This window comes from Phocoena phocoena, chromosome 7 (assembly GCF_963924675.1).
Source record: "Phocoena phocoena chromosome 7, mPhoPho1.1, whole genome shotgun sequence".
In the NCBI taxonomy this organism is placed as follows: domain Eukaryota; kingdom Metazoa; phylum Chordata; class Mammalia; order Artiodactyla; family Phocoenidae; genus Phocoena; species Phocoena phocoena.
The window spans coordinates 2,354,342-2,378,256 of record NC_089225.1 but is presented as its reverse complement, the minus strand read 5'-3'; the positions used below and the strand labels follow the sequence as shown (position 1 = coordinate 2,378,256).

Sequence of the window (23,915 nt, the reverse complement as noted above, 5' to 3'; positions counted from 1 at the left end):
ACCCTGAGGGGTGACTGAGGGTTGTCTCAGAACAGAGCCAAGAGCAGCACAGCTGATGGAGCCCATGTTGTGAGGGGAGAGAGAGGGAGGTCAGGTGGAGTGACGACTGTGTATATTTTCTCACTGAAGGCCATGTTGTGATCATGTAGCACAGGGCCCATCACTGTAGGAAATACACACTTGTTCAGGGTAATGGGGCACCATGGCATCACCTATCTCTCACATGGAAAAAGAAAAAGTTCTTTGTACTATACCTGCAACTGTTCTCTAAGTGTGTTATATATATGTTTCAAAAATTTTTAAATTATAATAAAGGAAATAAAAGTGTGTTGTGATCTCTTCATCAAGAACTACATCAGTCCCACCACAAGCCACAGAAGTTGCATATTCATATATGAAACTCATTCATCGAAACTAATTAAAGGGCACGTGTTCATATAATTCACCGAAGCCTTTTAAAGGGAGCAAAATTTGGGGAATGTCAGTTTTCCAGCAGCCACCCATACTCCCTGGCCCCTTCACTCCACCTTCAATGCCAGCAATGGCAAGTTGAGACCCTCTCGTAATTGGAAAATCTCTCCTTCCCCTTCTTCCATCACATCTCTCTCACTGATCTTCTGCCTCCTTTTCTCCACTGAAGGGTGTGTGAGATTTTAGTAGGCTCACCTAATAATTCAGAATATTTCCATACTGTAAAGTCAGCTGATTTGGCAATCTTAATTCCATCTGTAACTCCCTTTTGCCACTGTCTTGGGGTTCCCAAGACCACCCTCAGTTTTGATGATTCACTAGGAGAACTCCAGGACTCAGCATATATCATACTCAGAGCTATAATTCATTACAGTGAAAGGACACAAAGCAAAATCAGCTAAGGGAAAAGGCACATGGGTGAAGTGCAGAGAAAACCAGGAGTGAGCTTCCAAGGGTCCCCCACTCCCAGTGGAGTCACACAGACGCATTTAGTTCCTTCAGTAACAAGTTGTGGCCACTTGTGATGTGCTGTCCAGCAGGGACATAAGAGACTCGGTACCAAGGTTCTGACTGGGGCAGGTCAGGCAGGCACTCTGCCTGGCACGTACCCAAGTTCCAGACCCCCAGAAGGAAGCAGGTTTCAGCAGAGACCACGCTCTTTGCAAACATTCTAACAAAGCCTCCTTCAATTAGGGCTGGTGGGAGCCCTCCTGAAATCCAGGCTCCTAGAAGCCAGCCGAAGGCCAACCTTGCAAGCGAGTGTTTCTAAAAACAGCCGTATCAGGCCTGCTCTGTTAGCCACGAAACACAACATGTTCACCAGTGTTAACACCAGGGACTGAAGACGATAGGGCCAAAACCACAGGCGTATTTTCAGAGTATAGTATGACTCTCCCCATCCCCCCTCCACCTTAGAGCTGTGCATATTATCCCTGAGCCTCCAAGTGACAAGGCTGGGCCTCCCACCTACCGTCCTCAGTGCAACACACACAGTGCAGGGAGCCGGTGGCGATGGCAATGACTTTCTTCCCCTGCAGCCCTTGAACCTGCCGAGGTCTTCTAACATGGTCGTCAGATCCATGGCCCAGCCTGTGATAATCACCTTTGCCCCTGCACACAAGGAAACGTGGAACTTGTGAATGCAAAGCCATCTTGTTTACCACCCTGCGCCACCCTCCTGAAGCAGACACCACACTGACACTGCAAGACACAAACCACAGCCTGCCACAGAAACCACATTTCTATCTACAAAAAGGCAGTTAAAGTGACTTCTAATTAACAATCTGGATTTGGTGGACTTAAATAAATAGAATCTTGCATACCAAGTATAGACAGCACCAGATTTGGTCAGGGCGACAGAAAACTGGGACCCACATTCCACTTTAACCACTCCAAGGCCTGTCAGAGAATCGATCTAGAAGGGAAAAGGCTTAATTAGACTGATTCAATCAAGGTTTTTGCTGATGGTTGCACCCATATAGAGACTGCAGTGACGCGAATAGAGAACTCGGAAAGCCCTTACTCCTACGCCAAACATTTACTACAACGTAAAACCCTACTCCACACAGCCAAGTGTTCTCAGAAGGGGCAGGAACCCTGGCTCTGAGGGAGCACAGGCCACAGGCAGCCAGGCGGCCGTGCCACCACCTGTGAGACCTGCCGCGTACTGCTGGAAATGAACACGTCACTGTTGAAGGTCTATGATCGCTTTCCCCAGCATTCACTCTCCCAACTCCATTTCTCTTTGTGATGTGGTGGCCCCATTCTCCAGCAAGCCCTGCACTTCACATCTGCCCTCCAGCCCTATCAGATGCACAGGCCCACAGGGAAGAAGAAGCAGGCAACGGGGGACGGATGGCCAAGACAACCAGGGTTCTGACTTCAGACACTAGCAATCCACCTGCCCAGGTTATTCCAATTAAACACGACGTTGATCAGGTCAGTACCGGAACCCACTTCCAGCCCTGCATGCTCAAGGGTCCAGACCCTTCACTGCCAGCACCCAGAGGTCTTGTTGGGGTTCATTTACCTAGCTGACATCTTTTCTCACCTAGCAAACTATGCTCCTTATTACCTGTGACTGTTTCCAGACTTAAGTTCTCAAACTTAAATTTAAATTCATTATCCCCTAATTCTCTGTTTTCTCCTCACCCTACCCCCATCACAATGATAGCAGTAATGGCCTCCACCCCCCAACACCCCCCAACATTCGACATCTCAGTCCTGCAAGGTGCAAAGCCTCTGTCTAATGCCTTCTTGACATACGAAAGCCCACAACAATTTTTTCATAAATGTGGAAACCATACGTAACCTGTAATGTGGTTAAAATACTGTATACCTGTGAGGGAAAAGAGCAAGTGGTGATAAGGACAAGAAGGCAGCCTCGAGTCCCAGGTTTTCCAGCAGCACCTGCCAAGGAGGCCCTGAAGAAGAGGGGTGTCTCCTTGCAGCCAGCTTCATGGCACAGAGGTGCAGGTGCCTCAGGTGATGTCTTCTTCATCAGGCCCTGGCTCTAGCCGGCACCTGCCAATACCACTCCCCGTGGTAATGGAAGCTTGCTGTGCCCTCACTAACCAGCATGGCAGCACACGCAGCTCCTGAGCACGTGAAATGTGGGCAGCGCAAGCGAGGGAGTGAATTGTAATGTTACTCACTCTTAACTGATTTAAGTTAAAACTTAAGTAGTTATGCATGGCCAGCGGCTACTTTACTGAGCAGCACGGCTCTGAGTCCAGCTCGGCAGTCCCAGCTCAGGCTCCTACTCTGACGGCCTCCGGCGGCTCCCCACCCCCTCCCCAGGCCGCCCATGCACCATGTGGGCCTCTACTCTGCACGTGCAGTCTCAGAGCCCCAACAAGAGAGGATGCCGAGCAGAGACAACGTCTAGCTTTCTTTCACAGCACTGACACTCCCAAGTCCACAGCAAATCACCTCAGTTGAACGGCCCTGCTGTGTTCTCGTCCCGCAGGCCGCTAGGTAGTCAGCATGTGCCCTAAACACACGGATGAACCTAACCTCTGCCAGCTCCTTATTCACAAAGGAGTTTGTATTCACAGTCGTGACCACAAACGTCGATCAACTGCCCAGAGCCACTCGGCTCAGGCGGAGCCTCTTCTCGTCTTCTCACAGATGTCCATCTAGCAGCCTCTGGCTGAGCCAGATGCAGCCTTTCAGCAGATACCAGTGCAGTGCATAGCTACAGACCTCTGTGAGCAGAAGGGTGTGGACCAGTCGTCCTTCTCCTCAAACAGGTCCGCGTGCTAAATAAAACCATGGGCCGCGTGAAGCCCCGCTGACCACAGACATTCCCGAGAGAGCACGAAACAGTACTTACAACTATCTTCATACCTCTGGGGCTTTCACTCCCTTTTCACCCAGTGACCCGTCATGTGTTTTGCAAAGAAGCTAAGGATGAAGTTAGGCTACTCCTGAGACGCAGGCGGTGGCAGGCAGCGTACCTTCACGGGCGCCTTGCAGCCGTCGCTGCCCCCTCTGCCCAGCTTGCCGTAGTCCCCGTCCCCCCAGGACCAGACGGTGTCATCCTCCGTGAGGCAGAGGGTCTGGGCGTCCCCACTGCCACAGGCAACGTCGACCACGCGGTGGCCCTGCAGCACCTCCACCTGCAGAGAGAGGGGCACTGAGGACATCCGACTGCAACAGAAAGGAGGCTCTCCCCGGAGGGGTTAACGTCTGGGATTTGGGGGTGGGGTGGGGGGGAGGGTGCCTGTCTTAATTCTTTACAAACAACAGGGAATCTTAATGGTCCTGCAGGCCAAGACAAAAGACACCCTCGCATATCCGAACTGTGAGCATCTCAGCAGTAGGAGGCAGGTCCCAGTGTCCAGTGCTCAGTCCTGCCACCCACCCTGCAGCCTCACCTAAATCACAGCGGACCTCCCAGAAGACAAAGCCTCTAGCTAGATGCCAAGTAATATTTACTAGTGTAGATAAAAGGGTATTTCAAACACTATCCTGTTTAAAAGACCCATGGAATATATACCATGGTGGTTTTTATTCCCACCAAAAAAAAAACACTGTTAACTCTGAAACTAAAAAGAATCTGGAATAGGAAATACTGTGGATTTTTACAAAGCATAACGACAACAGCAAGCTGTCCCTCCAGGCCTCCCGCGCACAGTTCCTCCTCACCAGCTTTGGTTTCAACTGGTCCTCACTGTCACTGTGCCCCAGGCGGCCATACCGGCCTTTGCCCCACGTGTAGAGGTCCCCGGCTGCAGTGACACAGGCGCTGTGGGCTCCACCAGCAGCGACATCAACCACCTCTATTCCTCTCAGAGACTCAATGACACGAGGACGGTCACACGGACTGCAAAAGAGGTCACCAAATATAACTGAAATAGTTTCATTCTTAAATATTTTTAAATGATTAAATATAGGCTTTTGGTTTGTTGCTCATTTATTCAATGCACACCTCTCAACCTACATACATCTGTCAAGTCAATCATTAAATCAATCTGGAAGAATCATTCAGGCCTGAACTCAAAATCATGTAATTCCCTACCTACCTCCTTTTATACAAGCTGCCCAAATGCCAGAGAGGAGATGTACAGTCTAAATCAGGGGCTGGAAGACCAGCACTTACAGATAGGCCATGTCTGGCCTATGACCTGTTTTTGAAAGGCCAGTGAGCTGAGAATGCACTTTGCATTTTTTAAGGGTTGTAAAACAAACAAACGAAAATGACGAAAGAAGGATATACAACAAAAAATGTATGTGGCTGGCCTAAAATATTTATTACTCTCTGGTCTTTTGCAGAAACAGCCTGTCCACCCTTGCTATAAATCAACATTTCATTTAAGGAGTCAACTAGTCTATATATAACATGGCAAGCCTGACGACAAACTTCTTTTTCTTATTACTGAGTTTTGAAAGCTATTTATAATGATTTTGGATATAAGACCTGAGTCAGATATATGATGTGGCAAATATGCTTTCCCAGTCTGTGGCATGTGCTTTCCATCTCTTAACAGTGTCTTTCAAAGAGAAGTTCACAATTTTTATAAAGTCCAATTTATCCTATTTTTCTTTACTGGATTGTGCTTTTGGAGTTCTATCTAAAAATCTTCATCTGACCTAAGGTCACAAAAGTTTTCTCTCATGTTTTCTTCTAGAAGTTTTTAGTTGTAGGTTTTAGACTTATGAGTTAATTTTGCATATGATGCAAGATAAGAATTCAAGTTCAAAGATCGAGGTGTTCCCTTAGGCAAGGCTGAAGATTTCAGACTGTGGTATTTGGAGTTTAGGCTGCAGTCCTTGTTTTTGGATGGATCACTGGGTTTGTGGCACAGTCCATGCTTTAAACCAGATCTGAACGGAAGAATGGCTACTTGGCCCAGGTAGAAGTAGATGAAGTATTTGGTTTAATTTTGGATATTAATGGCGCAAGATAAGAATTTAAGTTCACTGTTTACCATACGGTTGTCCAATTGTTCAAAACCATTTGTTGAAAAGACCATCTTTTCTCCAATAAATTGTCTTTGCACTTTTGTATTATGCACTGCAAACTGTGAGGGAGGAATCAAGTTTCATTTTTCCACACTCACTGTATCAGTATTTGTGGGTACGTTTTTGGACTTCCTATCCTATTCTGCTCCACTGATATATTTCTCACTCGATACAATAATACCAACACTGTCTTGATTACTGTATCTTTAAAATGAGACTTGAAGTTAAATAGTGTCAGTCCTCCAACTCTGCTCCTCATTTGCAAAGCTGTCTTGACTACTGTAGGTACTCTTCATTTCCACATGAATTTTATAATCAGCTTGTCAATTTCTACAGAAATTTTGATTGGGAAGGGGTTGAATCAATAGGTTAATTTGGGGGAAAACCAAAAAATCAACAATATTGAGTCTTCCAATCCATGAACACAACATACTCCTCCATTATTTTAGGTCTTTTAAAATTGCTCTCAGCAATATTTTATAGTTTTTTGTCTGTAAGTTATCCATATCTTTGGGTCAAATTTATTCCTTACTATTTCAATTTTAGGGGGAGGGTACCATAAATGGTATTTTAAAATCTCAATTTCTGATTGCATACGTATAAAGACACACAGTTGACTTTTTTTAATGCAGAAACGTTTCCTTTATTTGCCCGCAATCGACTTTTATTTACTGATCTTCTACCCTGCAACCCTGCTAATCACACTCATTAATTCTAGTAGCTTTTCTGTAGATACCATCAGATTTTCTACGTAAATAATATTACGCGTAAATGGACAGCTTTAATTCTCCTTCCCATCTGAATGCCTTTCACCTCTTTGCATTGTTGTGCTGCACTTGCTAAGCCTGCTAAACAACACTGAACACAACTGGTGACAGACAGCAGCAGATGTCCTTGTCTTGCTCCTGGAGATAGGGAAAGCGGTCAGCCTGTCACCATCAGGTATCACATTAGCCCTAGCTTTCTTTCTTTCTTTCATTCATTTGTTTATTTATGGCTGTGTTGGGTCTTCGTTGCTGTGCGTGAGCTTTCTCTAGTTGTGGCGAGCAGGGGCTACTCTTCATTGCGGTGCATGGGCTTCTCATTGCGGTGGCTTCTCTTGCTGTGGAGCATGGGCTCTAGGCACTCAGTAGTTGTGGCTCGCGGGCTCTAGAGCACAGGCTCAGTAGTTGTGGTGCATGGACTTAGTTGCTCCACGGTACGTGGGATCTTCCCGGACCAGGGCTCGAACCCGTGTTCCCTGCATTGGCAGGCGGATTCTTAACCACTGAGCCAACAGGGAAGTCAAGCCCTAGCTTTAACAGAGATGCCCTTTACCAAGCTGAGGAAGTTTTCTCTCATTCCCAGATTGCTGAAAGTTTTTATCAGAAACAAATGTTAGTTTGCCAAATGCTTTTCCGCCTTTCATCTATTGAGATAATCTATACAGTTTTTCTTTTTTACACTGATCAATTTTCTAATGTTAAAACAATTATTCAATACTGGCAAAAACGTCATTTGGCCTTACTGCTTTATCCTTTTACATATTGTTGGATTCAACTTTCTAAAATATTAAGAATTTTTACATCTATGCTCATGAAGGATACTGGTCTATATTTTCCTAATAACATCTGAGTCTGGTTTTGATATAAAAATAAAGCTGTCCTCAAAAAAGTAAATTGGCTAGAACTCCCTCCTCAATTTTCTGAAATTGACTGTGAAGAACTGGTATTATCTGTTACTTACATGTGTGGTAGAAATCACCAGTCATATATCTGGTCCTGAGGATTTATTTGTGGGAAATTCAATTTCTTAAATAGACACAGGGCCATTCAAGTCATCTAATTTTTCTTGAGTGAGCATTAAAGAATGTGTGTCCTTTGAGGAATTTGTCCACTTCATCTAAAAAGTTCAATCTGTCGGCATAAAGTTATTTAATATACTGCATCTTTCAATAACTACGTTCTGCAGTAATGAAAACTCCCTCATTCCTGATATTGCTATAATTTGAGTGTGTGTTTGTATAGATAGGTAGATAGATTAGTCTAGCTGGAGGTTTTATTGATGATGCTACCTTTCTCAAAGAACCAACTTCTGTTTTCTTTAATTTTTCTCTATTTCTCTGTTTTCTATTTCATGGATTCTTGCTCTGATCTTTCTTAGTTGCTCACTTTGTCTTTCTTATTCTAATTCCTTAAAGTAGAAGCTGAGGTCATTGTTTAGAGATCATTTTTCTTTTATAAAAAGGCATTTCATGCTATACATCTCCTTCTAAGTACTGCTTCTGCTGGATCCCACACATTTTTATATGTTGTTTTCATTTTCACTCAGATCAAAATTCTTTCTAATTTAGCACTGATTCCTTCTTTGACCCATCAGTTTTTACATTTTAGTTATTTTTACATTTTATTTACTTTCCAAATATATGGAGGATTTTCCATACTTTATAGTAATTGATTTCTAATTAATTCCATTGTGGTCAGAGAAAATCTTTTATATAACTTGAATCTTTTTATTAGATTTGTTTTCTGGCCCAAATTACGGTCTACATTGGCAGCTGTTCCACGTGTACTTGAAAAGAATGTGCTTTTGTTAAGTAGTGTTGTATAGTGGTAATTAGATCAAATTGGTCGATAAAGTTGTTCAAGTCTTCTGCCAAATCTTCTATCCACCTATCAGTTATTGAGGAAGGATATTAAAATCTACAACTGTAAATCTGTTTCTCCTTGCAGCTCTGTCATTTTGTTTAATTTCATATATTTGGAAGATCTATTATTAGTTGTGTAAACATTTAGGATTATTATGTCCTCTTGATGAACTGACCACATCATCATCATAAAATGACCCTTTTTATCTCTGTTGATATTCTCTGATGTTACATCTAGTTTGTATAATATTAATATAGGCATTCCAGCTTTATTTTAATCTGTGTTAGCATATTTTCCCACCCTTTTATTTTTAATCGATTTATGTGTTTTTAAATATAGACATGTTAAATACAAAGTTTGTTCTATGTAGCATATTGTTTGATCTTGCTTTTATATGCATTCTGACAATGACTTTTAACTGTGGTGTTTAGATCATTTAACATTTGATGTGATTGTTAATATATTTTGGTTTAGATCTATACCTTACTATTTGTTTTCTATTTGTCTCATCTGTTTACTCCATTTTTTCATTTTTCTGGTTTCTTTCGAGTATGTTTTTTGATTCACTTTAACTCCTTCGTTGGCTTATCAGATAAAACTTTTTGTTGCGTTATTTTCGGGGTTGCTTTGGCGGATGTAGAATGCATCTCTAACAATTAGAGTGTAGTCTGGGGTCATGTACTACATCATGTATAGTATAAGAACTTCACAACAGTATATGTCCACTTCCTGCCTCTAACCCCAGCCTCTGTGCTACTGCTGTCATATATTTTACTCCCATGTATGTTTTAAGCATCTCAATTCATTTTTACCATATCCTGAAAACATTCAATTATCTCTTAAAGAGATTTATATAATAAGGGAAAACATCATGATATTAACCCATGTAGTAATTTCCTCATTCATTTGTATAGATCCCTGATTCCATCTGGTATAATCTTCCTCTGGTTTGAAGTAATTCCTTTAAATTTTTAGTTGTACAGATCTGGAGGTGGTGAATTATTTCAGCTTTTGTATGCCTGCATAAGTCTACTTCAAATTCATTCCTGAAAAAATAATTTCACTGAGTAAAAAAAATCTAGGCTGACAGTTATTTTTATTTTCAGTATCTCCCACTGTATTCTAGCTTACATTATTTCTTATCAGAAATTCACCATCACCCTTTACCTTTTATTCTGTACATAACTGGCATTATTCCCCCTGGCTGCTTTAAAATATTTTGCTCCTTATCAATGGCCTTGAGCAATTTGATTATGATGTGCTTTGGTGTAGTTTCCTTCATGTTTCTCTTGCTTAGGGTTCTCTGAGCTTCTTGAATGTGTGGGTTTATAATTTTCATCAAAGTTGAAATTTTTTCAGCCATTACTTCTTCAAAATCCCCATCTTCATCACTTTTGGTAACTCCAATTATGCATGTATTGGGCCATTTGAGGTTGTCCACAGCTCACTGATACTACAGGTCTTTTTATATATTCTTTTTTTTTCTGTTTCATTTGGATAGTTTCTACTATTATATATTCAAGTTCACTGACCTTTTCTTCTGCAATGTTTAATCTGCCATTAATCCCATGCACTGTATTTTTCATCTTAAACATTGTATTTTTCTTGGACATTGTATTTCTTTAGGACTTTGATTTGGGCATTTAAATATCTTTCAGTCTCTACCTAACGTGTTCAAGTTTTTCCTCTAGCTTACTGAAGACAGAACTGTTTCAGTGTTCTTGTCTAGTAATCCTATCACTTGTATCACTTCTGGGTCAGTTTCAATCAACTGACTTTTCTCCTTATATGGGTTGTATTTTCCTTCTCTTTTGTGTGCCTGATAATTTTTTTATAGCTTTATTGAGATAAAATTGACATATAATATTGTGTAAGTTTAAGGTGCACAATATGGTTTGATAGATGTATATATTGTGAAATGGTTACTACAATAAGGTTAACAAATCCTTCATGTTTACTTTTGTATGTGTGTAGTAAGAACATTTAAGATGTACGCTCTTAGCAACTTGCATATGTACAATACGGTATTGTTAACCATAGTCACCATGCTGTACATTAAATCCCCAGAACTTATTGATCTCATAACTGGAAGTTTGCACTCTTTTAGCAACATCTCTCCATTTCCTCCACCCCCAACCCCTGGCAACCACCAATCTGCTCTCTATTTCTATGAGTTCAGCTTTTTTAAGATTCCACATATAAGTGAGATCATACAGTTTTTGTCTTTCTCTGACGCGTTTCGCTTAGCATAAAGTCCTCGAAGTTCATCCATATTGCTGCAAATGGCAGGATTTCCTTTTTCATGGTTGAATAATATTCACGTGTGCACACACACAACACATTTTTCTTTCTCCATTTGTCTGTCAATGAACACTTAGTGGTTGTTTCTTTATCTTGGCTATTGTAAATAATGCTGCAATGAACATGGGGGTGCAGATATCTTTTTGAAATAGTGGCTTCATTTCCTTTGGCTATATACCCAGAAGTGAGATTATTGGATCATATGCTAATTCAATTTTAAATTTTATGAGGAACTTCCACACCGTTTTGCACAGTGGCTGCACCAATCTACATTCCCATCAACAATGTACATGGGCTCCCTTTTCTCCACACCCTTGCAAGTACTTGTTACCTCTTGTCTTCTTGATGATAGCCATTCTAACACTTGTGAGGTGATATCTTACTGTGGTTTTGATTTGCATTTCCCTGATGATTTAGTGATCTTGAGCAATTTTTCATGTGCCTGTTGGCCATTTGTATGCCTCTTGGAAAAATGCTTATTCAGGTCCTTTGCCCATTTGTTAATTCGGTTATTTGGTTTTTGTTTGCTATTAAGTTGTATGAGTTTCTTATGTATTCTGGATCTTAACCCCCGATCAGTTATAAGATTTGCAAATATTTTTCCTCATTCCAGAGTTTGCCTTTTCACTGTGTTGTTTCTTTTGCTGTGAAGAAGCTTTTTAGTTTGATGGAGTCCCACTTGTTTATTTTTGCCTTTGTTGCTTGTGCTTTTGCTGTCATAGCCAAAAAATCATTGCCAAGACCAATGTGAAAGAGCTTTTTCCCTATGTCTTCTTCTAGGAGTTTTATCATTTCAGGTCTTATAGCCAAGTCTTTAATCCATTTTGAGTTAATTTTTGTGAGTAGTGTAAGAGAGTGGTCCAATTTCATTCTTTTGCATTTGAATATCCAATTTTCCCAGCACTACTGAAGAGACATGTGCCTGATAATTTCTGACCGGATGAACAACACTGTGAATATTATCTTGCTGGGTGCTTGGTATGTTTGTATCCATAAAAACATTCTTGAGCTTTGATCTCTCCAACACAGTTAAGTTACCTGTGAACAGTTCAATCCTTTCAGGTCTTGCTTTTTAGCTTTGTTGGTGGGATCAGAACAACACTTAGTCTATGACTAACTTCTTTCCCCTCTGTTGTGCACTGTCACTCTTAGTCCTCTACTCAGTGCCCTGTGAATTATGAGGTTTTGGGAGTGGGCACTATCCTCTGCCCTCTGTGAGCTCTGGGAATGTTCCTCCTAATCTTTTTAGGTGGTCTGTTCCTTGGCCTCTCAGATATTCTCCTCACACGTGATTGTCAGTATTCACCTCTGGAGATCACTGACCGTACTTTACTTCCTGTTATCCAATGTCTTTAGGGCTGCTATTTCATGTATTTTGTCTGGTGCTTTAGTTATTTCAGATGCAAAGGGCCCTGTCATTCCAATTTGGCAGGTAGTTCCCGTTACTTTTTAAAAATTTAGTGGGTTTCGTTGCTTTGTTTGAAAAACTATATCATTTGCGTGTCCCTTTCCCCTACTGCCATTTCCTCTGTATTTACAGTTTTAGCATCTGCATATTAACAAAATGCCAACTGTGATTCAGTGGATGACTCAGGATGAGGGGAAGGGGACTTGGGGGAAAAGGACAAGATGAAGCTCACCATACTTAGTAATCAGAAATCAAAATTCGGAACTGATTTCCCCGCAACAGAGGGGTCATGTAGGCAAGCCTAAATAATGTCACGTGAACTTATTTCTGCTAAATGAGTCATTAACTTTGAGTAGATTATTACAAATGTTGTCTTAAAAAACAAACTGTCAATACACCATACAAGCATTAACACAAACAAGGAGAGGAAAACATAACATTAAAAATGATGTTTTCACATAATACCTTCTGTTGCCATGCCCCAACTTCCCATCTTCTGCCTCACCCCAAGAGTAAACTTCTCCTTCTGAAGAGAGGGCAAGACAGTGTTTTCCTCCTGAGTTCACAGCTACTTTCTTAATAAACACATGCTGAATGGATTCAAGTAATGTTGGGGTAGATACAGACTCTGTCCCTCCAATTCCTAGTCTGCCGCCTGCACCATACCCAGTGGCATACAGCTAAGACAAGAAAAAGTAATATAAACATCAGATTTTTATCTAAATATATTTCAGTTAAATAATAAACCAATTCGTTCATTTTAGTAATTAATAACCTATATTTTAGTAATTAATAAACCAGATCAATGCTCTAGATTTTTTTACCACAGAAAAATAAAATTAAAAATGACAGGAATGTTTAAGACTTTATTTTTGCTTTATCAGATCTCTAAAAATTAAAGAACACATCATAATTAATAGAAACCCCAAATTCAGAAAATGTATTTTGAAAACACAGTCTTTTCCCTGGAAGCATTTCTATTTTTGTCTAGAATAGCAACTACAATTAATACCAAGAAAAACAAAAACGATTTAATTAGCTACTATATGCAAATCCCAGATAAATAACACCTACAGAAACACCCATATGAAAATTATACATATACTTAGTACTTCAGCAAGGCAGCATACAAATCACACAGCAGAATATACTACTTTTCTTTCATTCTAAGTGGGTAATTGATTTGGGACATAAAACATCTTTACCATAAAAAAAAAAAGTCAAGATTGCCATTTCCAGATGCATGTCAAACACCCCTCCTATAACAATTTAAATGCTGTTTCACATTGTTTCAAATGGTCTGCTGCACTGACACAACAGCAAGGAAACTTCAAGGACTAAAACAGGAAGTGAAACCAAGAATTCAGATGGATAAATGAACCCAAAGTCAGCCTCCCCTGGGAAGGTTTTAAGGCTCTCGAGTGCACCGGCTGTGGGCAGTGAGGCGCCAAGCCTAAAGGGAGACTCTGTAGAAAGGAGAGGCTCTGAAGTGCTTCCCCTCACTCAGACTGTGAATGAGAACTAAGAAGAAAACAAAGAGAGTTGCCTTTCTCAAAACTTAGGACTGAATGAGAGGGTGGAAAATCTCTCCTGAGAATTCATAACTACAAAAGCTCGTCCTTGAGTTGGTTTTCAGTCTGAATTAATGCTACCTATGGTCTAAATTCCGTAGGTAGAGAATTTAATTTACAATGGCTTAAAGTTGGTAGTACCCAGGGTCACAAATTCTTGTTTGATTAGTGACTTCAAACTAGGCCTCTGACACCACAAACTTCTTAACCAGCACAGGCAGGAGACAACACTATGAAAAAGTGAAAATGTGCTGCCTTCTTCTTTTACTTTCTCTTCATTTAGATACTGCCTGATCCCTCCTCAGTCTTCTGTCTGGAACTCCTCCTCTCAGACACCTTTCATGGAGCTATTTCCCAGCAGTTTTCCATGCTTCAAAATCGTCCCATCCTATCAGAACTTTATTGTTCAGAGTCCCATTTCTGTGAGATACTTAGCTTTCTAAGATGTTAATAGATTCTGATACTTTAGGATATCATCTTTTAAAATGTGTCCATTAAATGCATGGACCCTGTAATAAAATACCTGAGCTGAGAGAAATCAAAAATAAAACAAAACGAAACATACAAAAAACAAACAAACAAAAACTAGGCCTCAAAGAATTTCTACATCAAATTTTCCAAGGAAAATGGTCAGCTCATAGTTTTAAAAATTCCCATTATCTAAAAGGAAGGAAGGCACCATGAGAGAGAGTCAGAAGAAAAAAAAGCCCAATATTATGTTTAAAGAAATAAAAGCTTGAAAGTATCCCCAAAGAATAAGAGACCAGAAGGTAACCCAAAACAGAACTTCCAGAAATTAAAAAAAACATAGTTGAAACAAAAAACCCAGAAGTATTAAACAGAAGATTATAAACAGGTACAGAAATCAGACAACTAGAAAATGGATCTAAGGAAATTATCCAGCATATGGCACAGAAACACAAACAGAAGAGGAAACAGAAAAGAAGACAGAATTTGGGATAGATCTCCTCACCTGAACGTCGATCAGAACTCAAGAGTTTCAGGTACAGATCATACAGAGAATATGGGAGAGGCAATACTTGAAAAAATGTCTGATAATTTACCAGAGTTGTTAAAAGGCCACTTCTCAGAGCCAGGAAGCCCACCCCTCATCCCTCACCACCTGGCAGAAACAAAACAACACAAAAAAGGGCAGGAAGAGTAAAAAGAAATTGACATCTAAATATATTCTAGTGAAACTGTAGATCACTAAAGAAAGACCTTGAAAGCAGCTACAAAGAAAAGATTTATTACCTTCATTTGGGTAAAAATTAATCTGACTGCTGACATCGCATTAGCAACAATGAATGCCAAAAACCAGAAGAATAAAACCTTTAATAGGCTGACTGAAAATAATGGTCAACTGAAAGTGTTATACTCTAGAACAGGGCTTGGCAAATCAGGCCCACCACCTGATTTTGCCACACCCATTCATTTACATATTCTCCACAAGCTGCTTTCATAATTGCAACAGAGACCAGACGATATGATTCCCATAGCCAAAAATACTATCCTTTACCTAGAAAAAGGGCAAAGCTAAGATATTTTTAAATAAACAACAAAAACAATCAGGGGATTAACCAACAGTAGACCCTCACAAAAGGAAACTGAAAATATACACTTAAAGTAGAAGAAAAATGACTGCAGATATAAGATCTGAGACATACAAAATAATTGGTGACCAAAGATGTGTATAACATTTGGGTAAATCCAGAAAACACATGGTCTATATAAAACAACAATAATAATAATGCCTATCATTCGGGGAACAGGTTAGTGCCAAAACACAGGATGACAAAGGATCAGCCTTTTTAATTTGAGAGGAGTATAGAAATACTAATTAACTTTAGATTTTAAATATACATGTTAAAATCACCAGGGAACAACTGAAAGACAGAATTCTCCAGAAAACAGAAAAAGAGAGCTACACTTCAACCCTTGCTATGAGGCTAGCATGACCCTGATACCTTTGGCGGGTGGCCTCTGACGTGGTTCCCAAGAGTCCCTGCTTGCAGGGATTCCCGCCCCTATGTAATCCCTTCTTGGATGTGGGCTAGACCTAATGACTCTCTTCTAATGGACAGAATACAGCAAGAGGGATGGACTGTCACTTCTAGATTAGCTCACACAAGACTGACTTCTGTCTTGCTCTCATGCTCTCCTGCCCTCTCCCCTGCTTGCTCTGATGAAGCCAGCTGCCACACAGTGAGATAGCAAAGAGCTGAGGGAAACCTTAGCCAACAGGTCATGGGGAGCTGAATTTTCCTCAGGCCAGCCTTGCAGCAACTGCAGCCTGATGAGAGATTCTGGGCTGGAGGCCCAAGCTAAGCCACCCAGGGAAACAATAAATGTGTATTGTTTTACGCCAACTGTTGTAAGTTAAACAGATAACTAATATATTGGGTTGGCCAAAAGGTTCTTCCGTTTTTTTCCGTAAGATGGCTCTAGTAGTGCTTAGTTGTCTTTAACTTCATTTGAAACAATTTTGTTAGACTGTATTGGGACCAGCTGTCATTATCAGTGTGCCTTAAAAAAAAAAAAAATCAAAATTGGTGAATTTTTGTGTAGCCATTCTAATACTGAAGATATGGGGGGAAAAAAGCAACATTTTTGGCACATTATGCTTTATTATTTCAAGAAAGGTAAAAATGCAACTGAAATGCAAAAAAAGATTTGTGCACAACATTTGTGCATGTTGCTAATTTGTGTATGGAAAAGGTGCTGTGACTGACTGAACATGTCAAAAGTGGTTTGCAAAGTTTCATGCTGGAGATTTCTTGCTGGATGATGCTCCACAGTCGGGTAGACCAGTTGAAGTTGACAGCGATCAAATCAAGACATTAATTGAGAACAATCAACATTGTACCACATGGGAGATAGCCGACACACTCAAAATACCCAAAACAAGCACTGAAAATCATTTGCAGCAGCTTGGCTATGTTAATCACTTTGATGTTTGAGTTCCACATTAGTTAAGCAAAAAAAAAAAAAACCTTTTTGACCGTACTTCCGCATGTGATTCTTTACTGAAATGTAACAAAAAGTTCTGTTTTTAAAACAAATTGTGTTGGGCGATGAAAAGTGCATACTGTACAATAATGTGGAATGGAAGAGATCATGGGGCAAGTGAAATGAAGCACCACCAACCACACCAAGGGCCGGTCTTCATCCAAAGAAGGTGATGTTGTGTATATGGTGGGACTGGAAGAGAATTCTCTATTATGAGCTCCTTCTGGAAAACCAAACGATTAATTCTAACAAGTACCACTCCCAATTAGACCAACTGACAGCAGGACTCAACAAAAAGCGTCCAGAATTAGTCAACAGAAAACGCATAATCTTCCATCAGGATAACGTAAGACCACATGTTTGTTTGATGACCAGACAAAAACTGTCACAGCTTGGCTGGGAAGTTCTGATTCATATACCGTATTCACCAGACATTGCACCTTCAGATTTCCATTTATTTTGGTTTTTACAAAATTCTCTTAATGGAAAAAATGTCAATTCCCTGAATACTGTAAAAGACTCCTGGAACAGTTCTTTGCTCAAAAAGGTAAAAAAGTTTTGGGAAGACAGAATCATGAAGTTGCCCAAAAAATGGCAGAAGGCAGTGGAACAAAACAGTGAATACGTTGTTCAATAAAGTTCTCTGTGAAAATGAAAAATGTGTCTCTTATTTTTAACCTAAAAACCGAAGGAACTTTTTGGCCAACCCAATAGTACCATAACCAGACATGGAGTGGGTAAGACAAGAATATTATGATGATTGCACTCATGATCCTGGATCTCCCCAAAATCCCAAACACAAACCAAAAGAATATAAAACAGAACCTGACCAAGTAAGGCTTTTCCAAAGAATACAAGACTATCTGATATAAGGAAAACAATTAATCCAATTCACTATATTAATCCACTAAAGGAGAAAAACATCTCTTTGATTATTTTTTAAACATAGGAAGAATGTTTGACGAAAGTCAGTACCTATTCCTAAATAGAAAAACGAAGGGAACTTCCTTAATCTGATACAGGGCATCTACCAAAACCCCACAGTAAGTGTGTAAAGGATTCCATCACAGTGTTTCCTTTGCAGCCTGGATCAAGCCAAGAATAGGCCCACTACCACCCCTGTTCAATACTGCACTGCAGCACCCACCAGCCTGATGAGCTTCATTTCTCCCTTGCACAGGAGAAAAGTAAAAGTAAAAGACAGGTGAACTGGAAAGGAAGGAACAAAATCTATTTACAGAACATGGCTTTATAAAGAAGATACACAACAGTTTGAGATACTAAGAAAGAAAAGAGTATAATAAGGTCACTAGACATAATGTCAGTATATAAATACTAACAATTTCCATGTATCAGTAGCAATTAATTTTTTAAAAGATAGCATTATGGTGCTTCCCTGGTGGCGCAGTGGTTGAGTGTCTGCCTGCCGATGCAGGGGACACGGGTTCGTGCCCCGGTCCGGGAAGATCCCACATGCCGCGGAGCAGCTGGGCTCATGAGCCATGGCCGCTGAGCCTGCGCGTCCGGAGCCTGTGCTCCGCAACGGGAGAGGCCACAACGGTGAGAGGCCCGTGTACCGCAAAAAAAAAAGATAGCATTATGATAGCAAACAAAAAGGAATACATACGTTTAACGAACTGATATGCAAACAATTATAACACGCTTTTTTATGTATGCTGCATCTCAAAATAAAAAATTCTAAAACCACAGAACACATTAAAGATTAAACAGAGACACTTTAGAACGATAACTGCTTCCAGCACACCATAAGCACTGTCATAATCTTGAGATACTGTTTTAGCACAGAATCGTTATACATGCTGTGAACCAAACAAATGCCCTCCAGCCACAGCTGTCTCAGTTTCAGTGTATGACACAGGAAATGCACCTTCTTACCTTCCCATCAGCTGTCACTGCAAAGAGCGTCTGCTCTCCTCCAATTAACTGCACGGGTCTGAGAGCTGCAAGGGCTTCACATGGAGTGGGGACTTTAACTTTTGCACCTTCGATGCCCCCAAGCTGACCCCTATGATTATGACCCCAACCATAAATTGTTCCACTGCCGCCAGCAGAAAGAGTCCAGTCATCTGGTCGCCTGTAACAAACATTAAGAGAACAATTGACATGGGAAAGACTGCATGTGAAGCACCATTCTCTCACAGACAACATTATTTCTTGTTTCTGATATAGTAAACCTGTTCATCCACTGCACAAGTTGTTCATCTTGCTCTCTTCTAAAAATGCCGTGGCTCTCATGGAGAACATCCATGTTTTCGCCGTCTGCCATTAATTCACGAATTTTCTTAGCCACCTGGACAACATTATTATGAGATTATACATCAAACACTCATCTCTCAAGAATAAAACAAATAATACTAAGGTAAGAAGACAGGAGAGGAGGTCTCCCCGCCCAAGAATATGAGGGAATGCCAACATCAACATTGTGACTTTAGAGTTAATAAGTAAAATCAACATGATTATATCATGTTGAAGATATTTTAAAATGTCTAGACAGTATCATTATATCTTTACTAAAAATAAACTTTAACTGAAATTTACAGTATCAGTTTATTCATTTTCACCTATGTGCTTTTTTCTTTATGATATTCCTCGGCAGGAGAAGTGTTACTGTGTCTCATAATATTGGCATCCTTTTACACTATAAAGAAAACTGTGCGTCCCAAAAGTGGTTCCAAAATAACTTGCAATACCTCATCGAGAAACAGACGGGGCAGTGGTGTTCTCTTGTCCAGGGCCACAGCAACACGGGAGGCCATGCAGTACCTTCGGAACCAAGCCCACTTGTGCGTCTCAGCACAGCAAGGGAGAGTGTCTAATTCCAGGTCACAAGCAAGAGCTACTAGTACCTGCAGCCACCACAAATTAACAACACAGGGACACTCAGAGACACGGCTAACATTCCACTTCACCAACACTGCCTGCCAAAGACAGCCCCACGCAGGCTCCCTGTGGGTCCTCCTTCAGAATTCCTCATGCCAGGCTGACTGCCACGTGCCCGGCAAGGGTCTTAGCATCACCAGTGATGTGGATTATTCCTACCCAGTGACTAGCGATGCACCTGACAACAGGACCTCAGATCAGACCACTGCTATAACACTTGCCACCTAAATCAAGGCATCTGAAAGCACACTGATACTTAAAGTACAAGGGCTTACATCACACAGTTACTCCTGAAAACCTTTCATATTCAACTTCAGCAATAGCTACACCTGTCCTCGGGGATGCCTGACACTTGATGCACTGCACTTGATGGCTCTCTGTGGCTCTCTCATCACTTCAGAACAAGTCAAGTATTACCTTGAAGAATGGGCTGTGGAGCAGTTGTTTGCCACCTCTCACGATAGGATCTTCATATTCAAACTGCCTTTGCAAAGCTTCTGGAAGGCCTTTCACCAGAGCAGCAAGAGCACTGCCTGAAAAACTCTTCAGAAAACAACCAAATTATAACCTATCCCAGGAAACCAAATGCAGGGGAGTCGAGTGCTTTGTTCCTGTGAGTCAAATGTTTTATTACACTGATACTGTTCTCCTCTAAAACATGTGATTGATACTTTCAAATAGGAAAAAATCTAAAAGGACATGATGAACACAAAAATAAAAAAGAACATGAAAATTCACCTCAGAATGTTTGGTCTTAATTTCAGCACAGCAACTCCCAGGGAACCAGAAAGGAACTTTCTGGCCTACAAACCTCCATCTCCAACACGGTTAAGATCAAGAATTCTTTTCATAGTAACTATTTCATCCAGCAAAACAAAGGGGGTGTGGTGAGTCAGACTCTTATAAAGTCCAACAGACAATCCTATTCTCACAGCCTGAGAATAGGGCTGTTCTTAAAATCAAAGCCCAGCCTGAACTCAATATAGTAGCAATATAAGGGAGTCTGGATGCAAGAAAAGCTGTCTATTCCTATGTGAAACTTCCCAACTCTTCTCGGTGATTTAGAAGTTTACATTATTAAAGCAACGCTTTAGTCCCAAAGGGTCACGCGACTAGAAACTGTAACGTGATGTTTCGTACCAAAGCTCTTGTTTCCCCATCATCTCCAAGTAGCCTGTTTATGTTAATTGATTGCCCAAATTCAGTTGTAAGAAGCTTCCTTAATCTTTGAAGGGCCCACATTCTGTGACTGGCAGCTGAAATGAGAAGGCAGAAAATGTCAGAGGACGACCATTTTTCCCATGGAGTGAGACAGACCTGACAACGGAGGTGCCATTTACCTAAGGCACTCAGCTGTGCGCACGCTGCCAGAGAGGCTGCAAGGCGGGGGATGATGCTTCTGTTTGAGGCAAGGTTGAGCCGGAAGTCCAACAGACAGGTTACTAAGTCCATGGACGGACAGGAGAGGACACAGCGATCAGAAAGGAGGTCTTTAGGGCCTGAAAAAAGAGCACTATAAATGTCCCCTTGCTGGACAGGGCGAGAGCTACCCCATAAGGAGACTTGGACAGATTCAACCAACAATGAGTGGGCCCCATCCCCCTGGATGCCACGGTTAGAGGGGCGCCCGGGGTGCTGCCACTGTCTTGCACATAACTACGTTCTGTACACTGACATTTTACCTGAAAAATCAAATGGCTTAAGAACTGCAACCAGCAACAGCTGGGAAACTTTGGGTGAGGATGGAAGGCTAACGCCCAACAGGCAGACAGCTGAAGCAGTTCACTGCAATTCTGATCTTTGCCATGGCGGGGCCTTGGGCAGTGCTGTCTCCCAACACCACAGGAGAAGGTGGACCACAAAGTACTAAATGAACACGACATGTGTGTTTCCCTCGCGTGGGTCATCGAGCCTTGGTGGCCATAAGCCTCCTCCTCACCTGCAGCTGGCATGATGGGGTAGACTGTGAAGCGCCAGCCCCATCCGTTCACAGACCCGTCGCTGATGAACTTCCACTTCAACTCCTCCCCCGGGATACGCAGCTCGCTGGACCAGTCAGACCACTCCCGGCCTGGGGGACAGAAGCACACCGGGGTTGGGTTCACCCGTCGTCAGATCAACAACTTCTTTAGATACAAAGCAAAGTCATTCATGCCACGTCTGAAGAACAGCTGGCTCCTCCAGCCCACTCGCCACGTGCCCTTCGACTCACACTGTAGCAAGCAGTTGAGAAGTGGAGGGCAGGCAGACACTGCTCCAACAGAGACACTCACACACAACCACGATGCTGTGTGAGAGGCCCGCAGAGACAGCCCATGCTCACACCCAGGGTCGGGGCCGCAGGGAGGTCTCTTGGGGAAGGTCTGATATAATGGCTGTTACCCAGGCAACAAAACAGAAAAGCCCCGGTCTTTCCCAAAGAGGGTGCAAATGTTCAAAGGCACAGGGGGCACCCCTGCGGCACAGGGGCAGCTCAGCAAGGAGAGCCACCCTCAAGGGAGAGTGGAGCAGCCCAGCCAGAGCCCGGGGCCTGGGGTGCCACGGAGAGGAGCTAGAGAGACAGGCGTGCGGCGTGCTACCCCAGCCAGGCTTCTACTTCGAAGCGTCGTCGGTCAGCGGCGTGGCGGCAGCCTGGAGGGAATCTTGTTGGAAGCATAGAAACCGGGGGGGAACATCTCACAACACTACTGAAAACTATATCGACATTTGTCAAACTGCCAGAAAAAAATCCACGCTCATCTGTGACACCACTTCATCCGAAGTAACGTTTTGTGAGGAAAATTCTACTGGGTCACAGCCAGGCCCATCGTTTACGTTCGGTCTGTGGCTGCCTTCACTACAAAGGCAGAGGGGAGTAGTGTCAGGAAACGTCTGCTGACCCTTGCTCCAGGTGAAGGATAAAGAAGTCTGAAGAGATCTATGTGTGCACGCACGCACACACGCACGCACACACCCCCGCACTGATGATTCTAAAAAGCCCAGTGAAGAGCATGTTAACAAGCCCCTAGACAGAGTGATTTGCTCTTGCTCAGCCTCACGCTGAGCATGAGGTCACTCAACCTCCTGAAGCACATCAGCAGAGCAGAGAGAGGCACAAAGGAGACACCTCTCACCCACTCCAGTGCTGTCCACCACACGCACAGAACACGTCCTCCGTGTGCAACCCAAGTCCTCACTGCAATCAATTAAAACCCAAAAGCCTTTAAAGCCTTGTAGTATGTCAACATTTACCTGGCACGAGCCCAGCACTACCACACACCTTACAGCACCGTCTCTACTGTCTGGCTGAGACTGGGCCCCAGGCGGCCTGTGCTCCCAACAAGGACCCATGCTCACACTAGTCTCCCAGTAATCCCACCCATCAGTGGTTAGGGGCAAACATCACTTGAATAATTATCTTACTGAAAGTACTGGGAAGAGGCAGATAAAACCTACTGTATTTTGCAGCTGGATCACTTATGGTCCCTTCCTTAAGTCTTACATGAGAACGAAGCAGTAGTCATGTTCTGTTTAGTAATGCTAATGGTTCCATTCTACAAAGCAAGCTCAACTGGCTTCCCACCTGACCGCACGGAGACAATCCTGTTGACGCCGTCCATGACTGTGAGAGGGTCGTGGCGCCTCTCTGTGGAGCACTGCCGGTCAAACTCCACCCTGAGTCCTTCTGCGCCTGGAGGACAAGCGAGCACAAAACACAAAGTAACAACTCCCACTCAACATACCACAGACAAGGCCAAAAGCCACACAGAAGCAGTGAGACTAAAATGATGTGTAACAGCTAATGAAAAGCAAAACTCAGGAAGAACTAACCTCAAAAAATAAGAACCTAAGACTGAGCACCCCTCTCTCCCACCCTGCCTCCCACAAAAGAATTCACCTGTGATGGAAACGCCAGAAGACATTCTCACTTGGCCAACTGGTTTTGTGGTCTCACTTCTGGGCACATTTTCATGCTGCAGCCCCAGCTGTGAGACCACGCTTTATTATCCCGCCCACCCCCATATTTAAAAAGCCATATAAAATCACATGCATCAAGCATTTAGCATTAGATCTAGAGTCTTCTCTGGGACAAATGAGCTTACAAAAGAATCAGTAAAGGGTAGGACTGGGTTATGGTGGAGGGAAGAGGGTGGCAAAATAACTATAAAACCACTCAAAATG

The 23,915-nt window shown here is 42.2% G+C and overlaps 1 protein-coding gene across 1 annotated transcript in view; it reads right to left on the bottom strand.

Annotated features, from left to right (window-relative positions):
- The window catches only part of HERC2 (HECT and RLD domain containing E3 ubiquitin protein ligase 2), a 231,180-nt gene that overhangs the window by 13,884 nt on the left and 193,381 nt on the right, over window positions 1-23,915 (bottom strand). Inside the window, 13 exon segments of the mRNA XM_065880686.1 lie at window positions 1,442-1,581; window positions 1,794-1,885; window positions 3,930-4,091; window positions 4,621-4,798; window positions 12,739-12,953; window positions 18,750-18,948; window positions 19,049-19,164; window positions 19,565-19,720; window positions 20,172-20,297; window positions 20,895-21,010; window positions 21,095-21,253; window positions 21,694-21,825; window positions 23,317-23,424. Of these exon segments, the coding sequence (XP_065736758.1) occupies window positions 1,442-1,581; window positions 1,794-1,885; window positions 3,930-4,091; window positions 4,621-4,798; window positions 12,739-12,953; window positions 18,750-18,948; window positions 19,049-19,164; window positions 19,565-19,720; window positions 20,172-20,297; window positions 20,895-21,010; window positions 21,095-21,253; window positions 21,694-21,825; window positions 23,317-23,424 (1,899 nt within the window).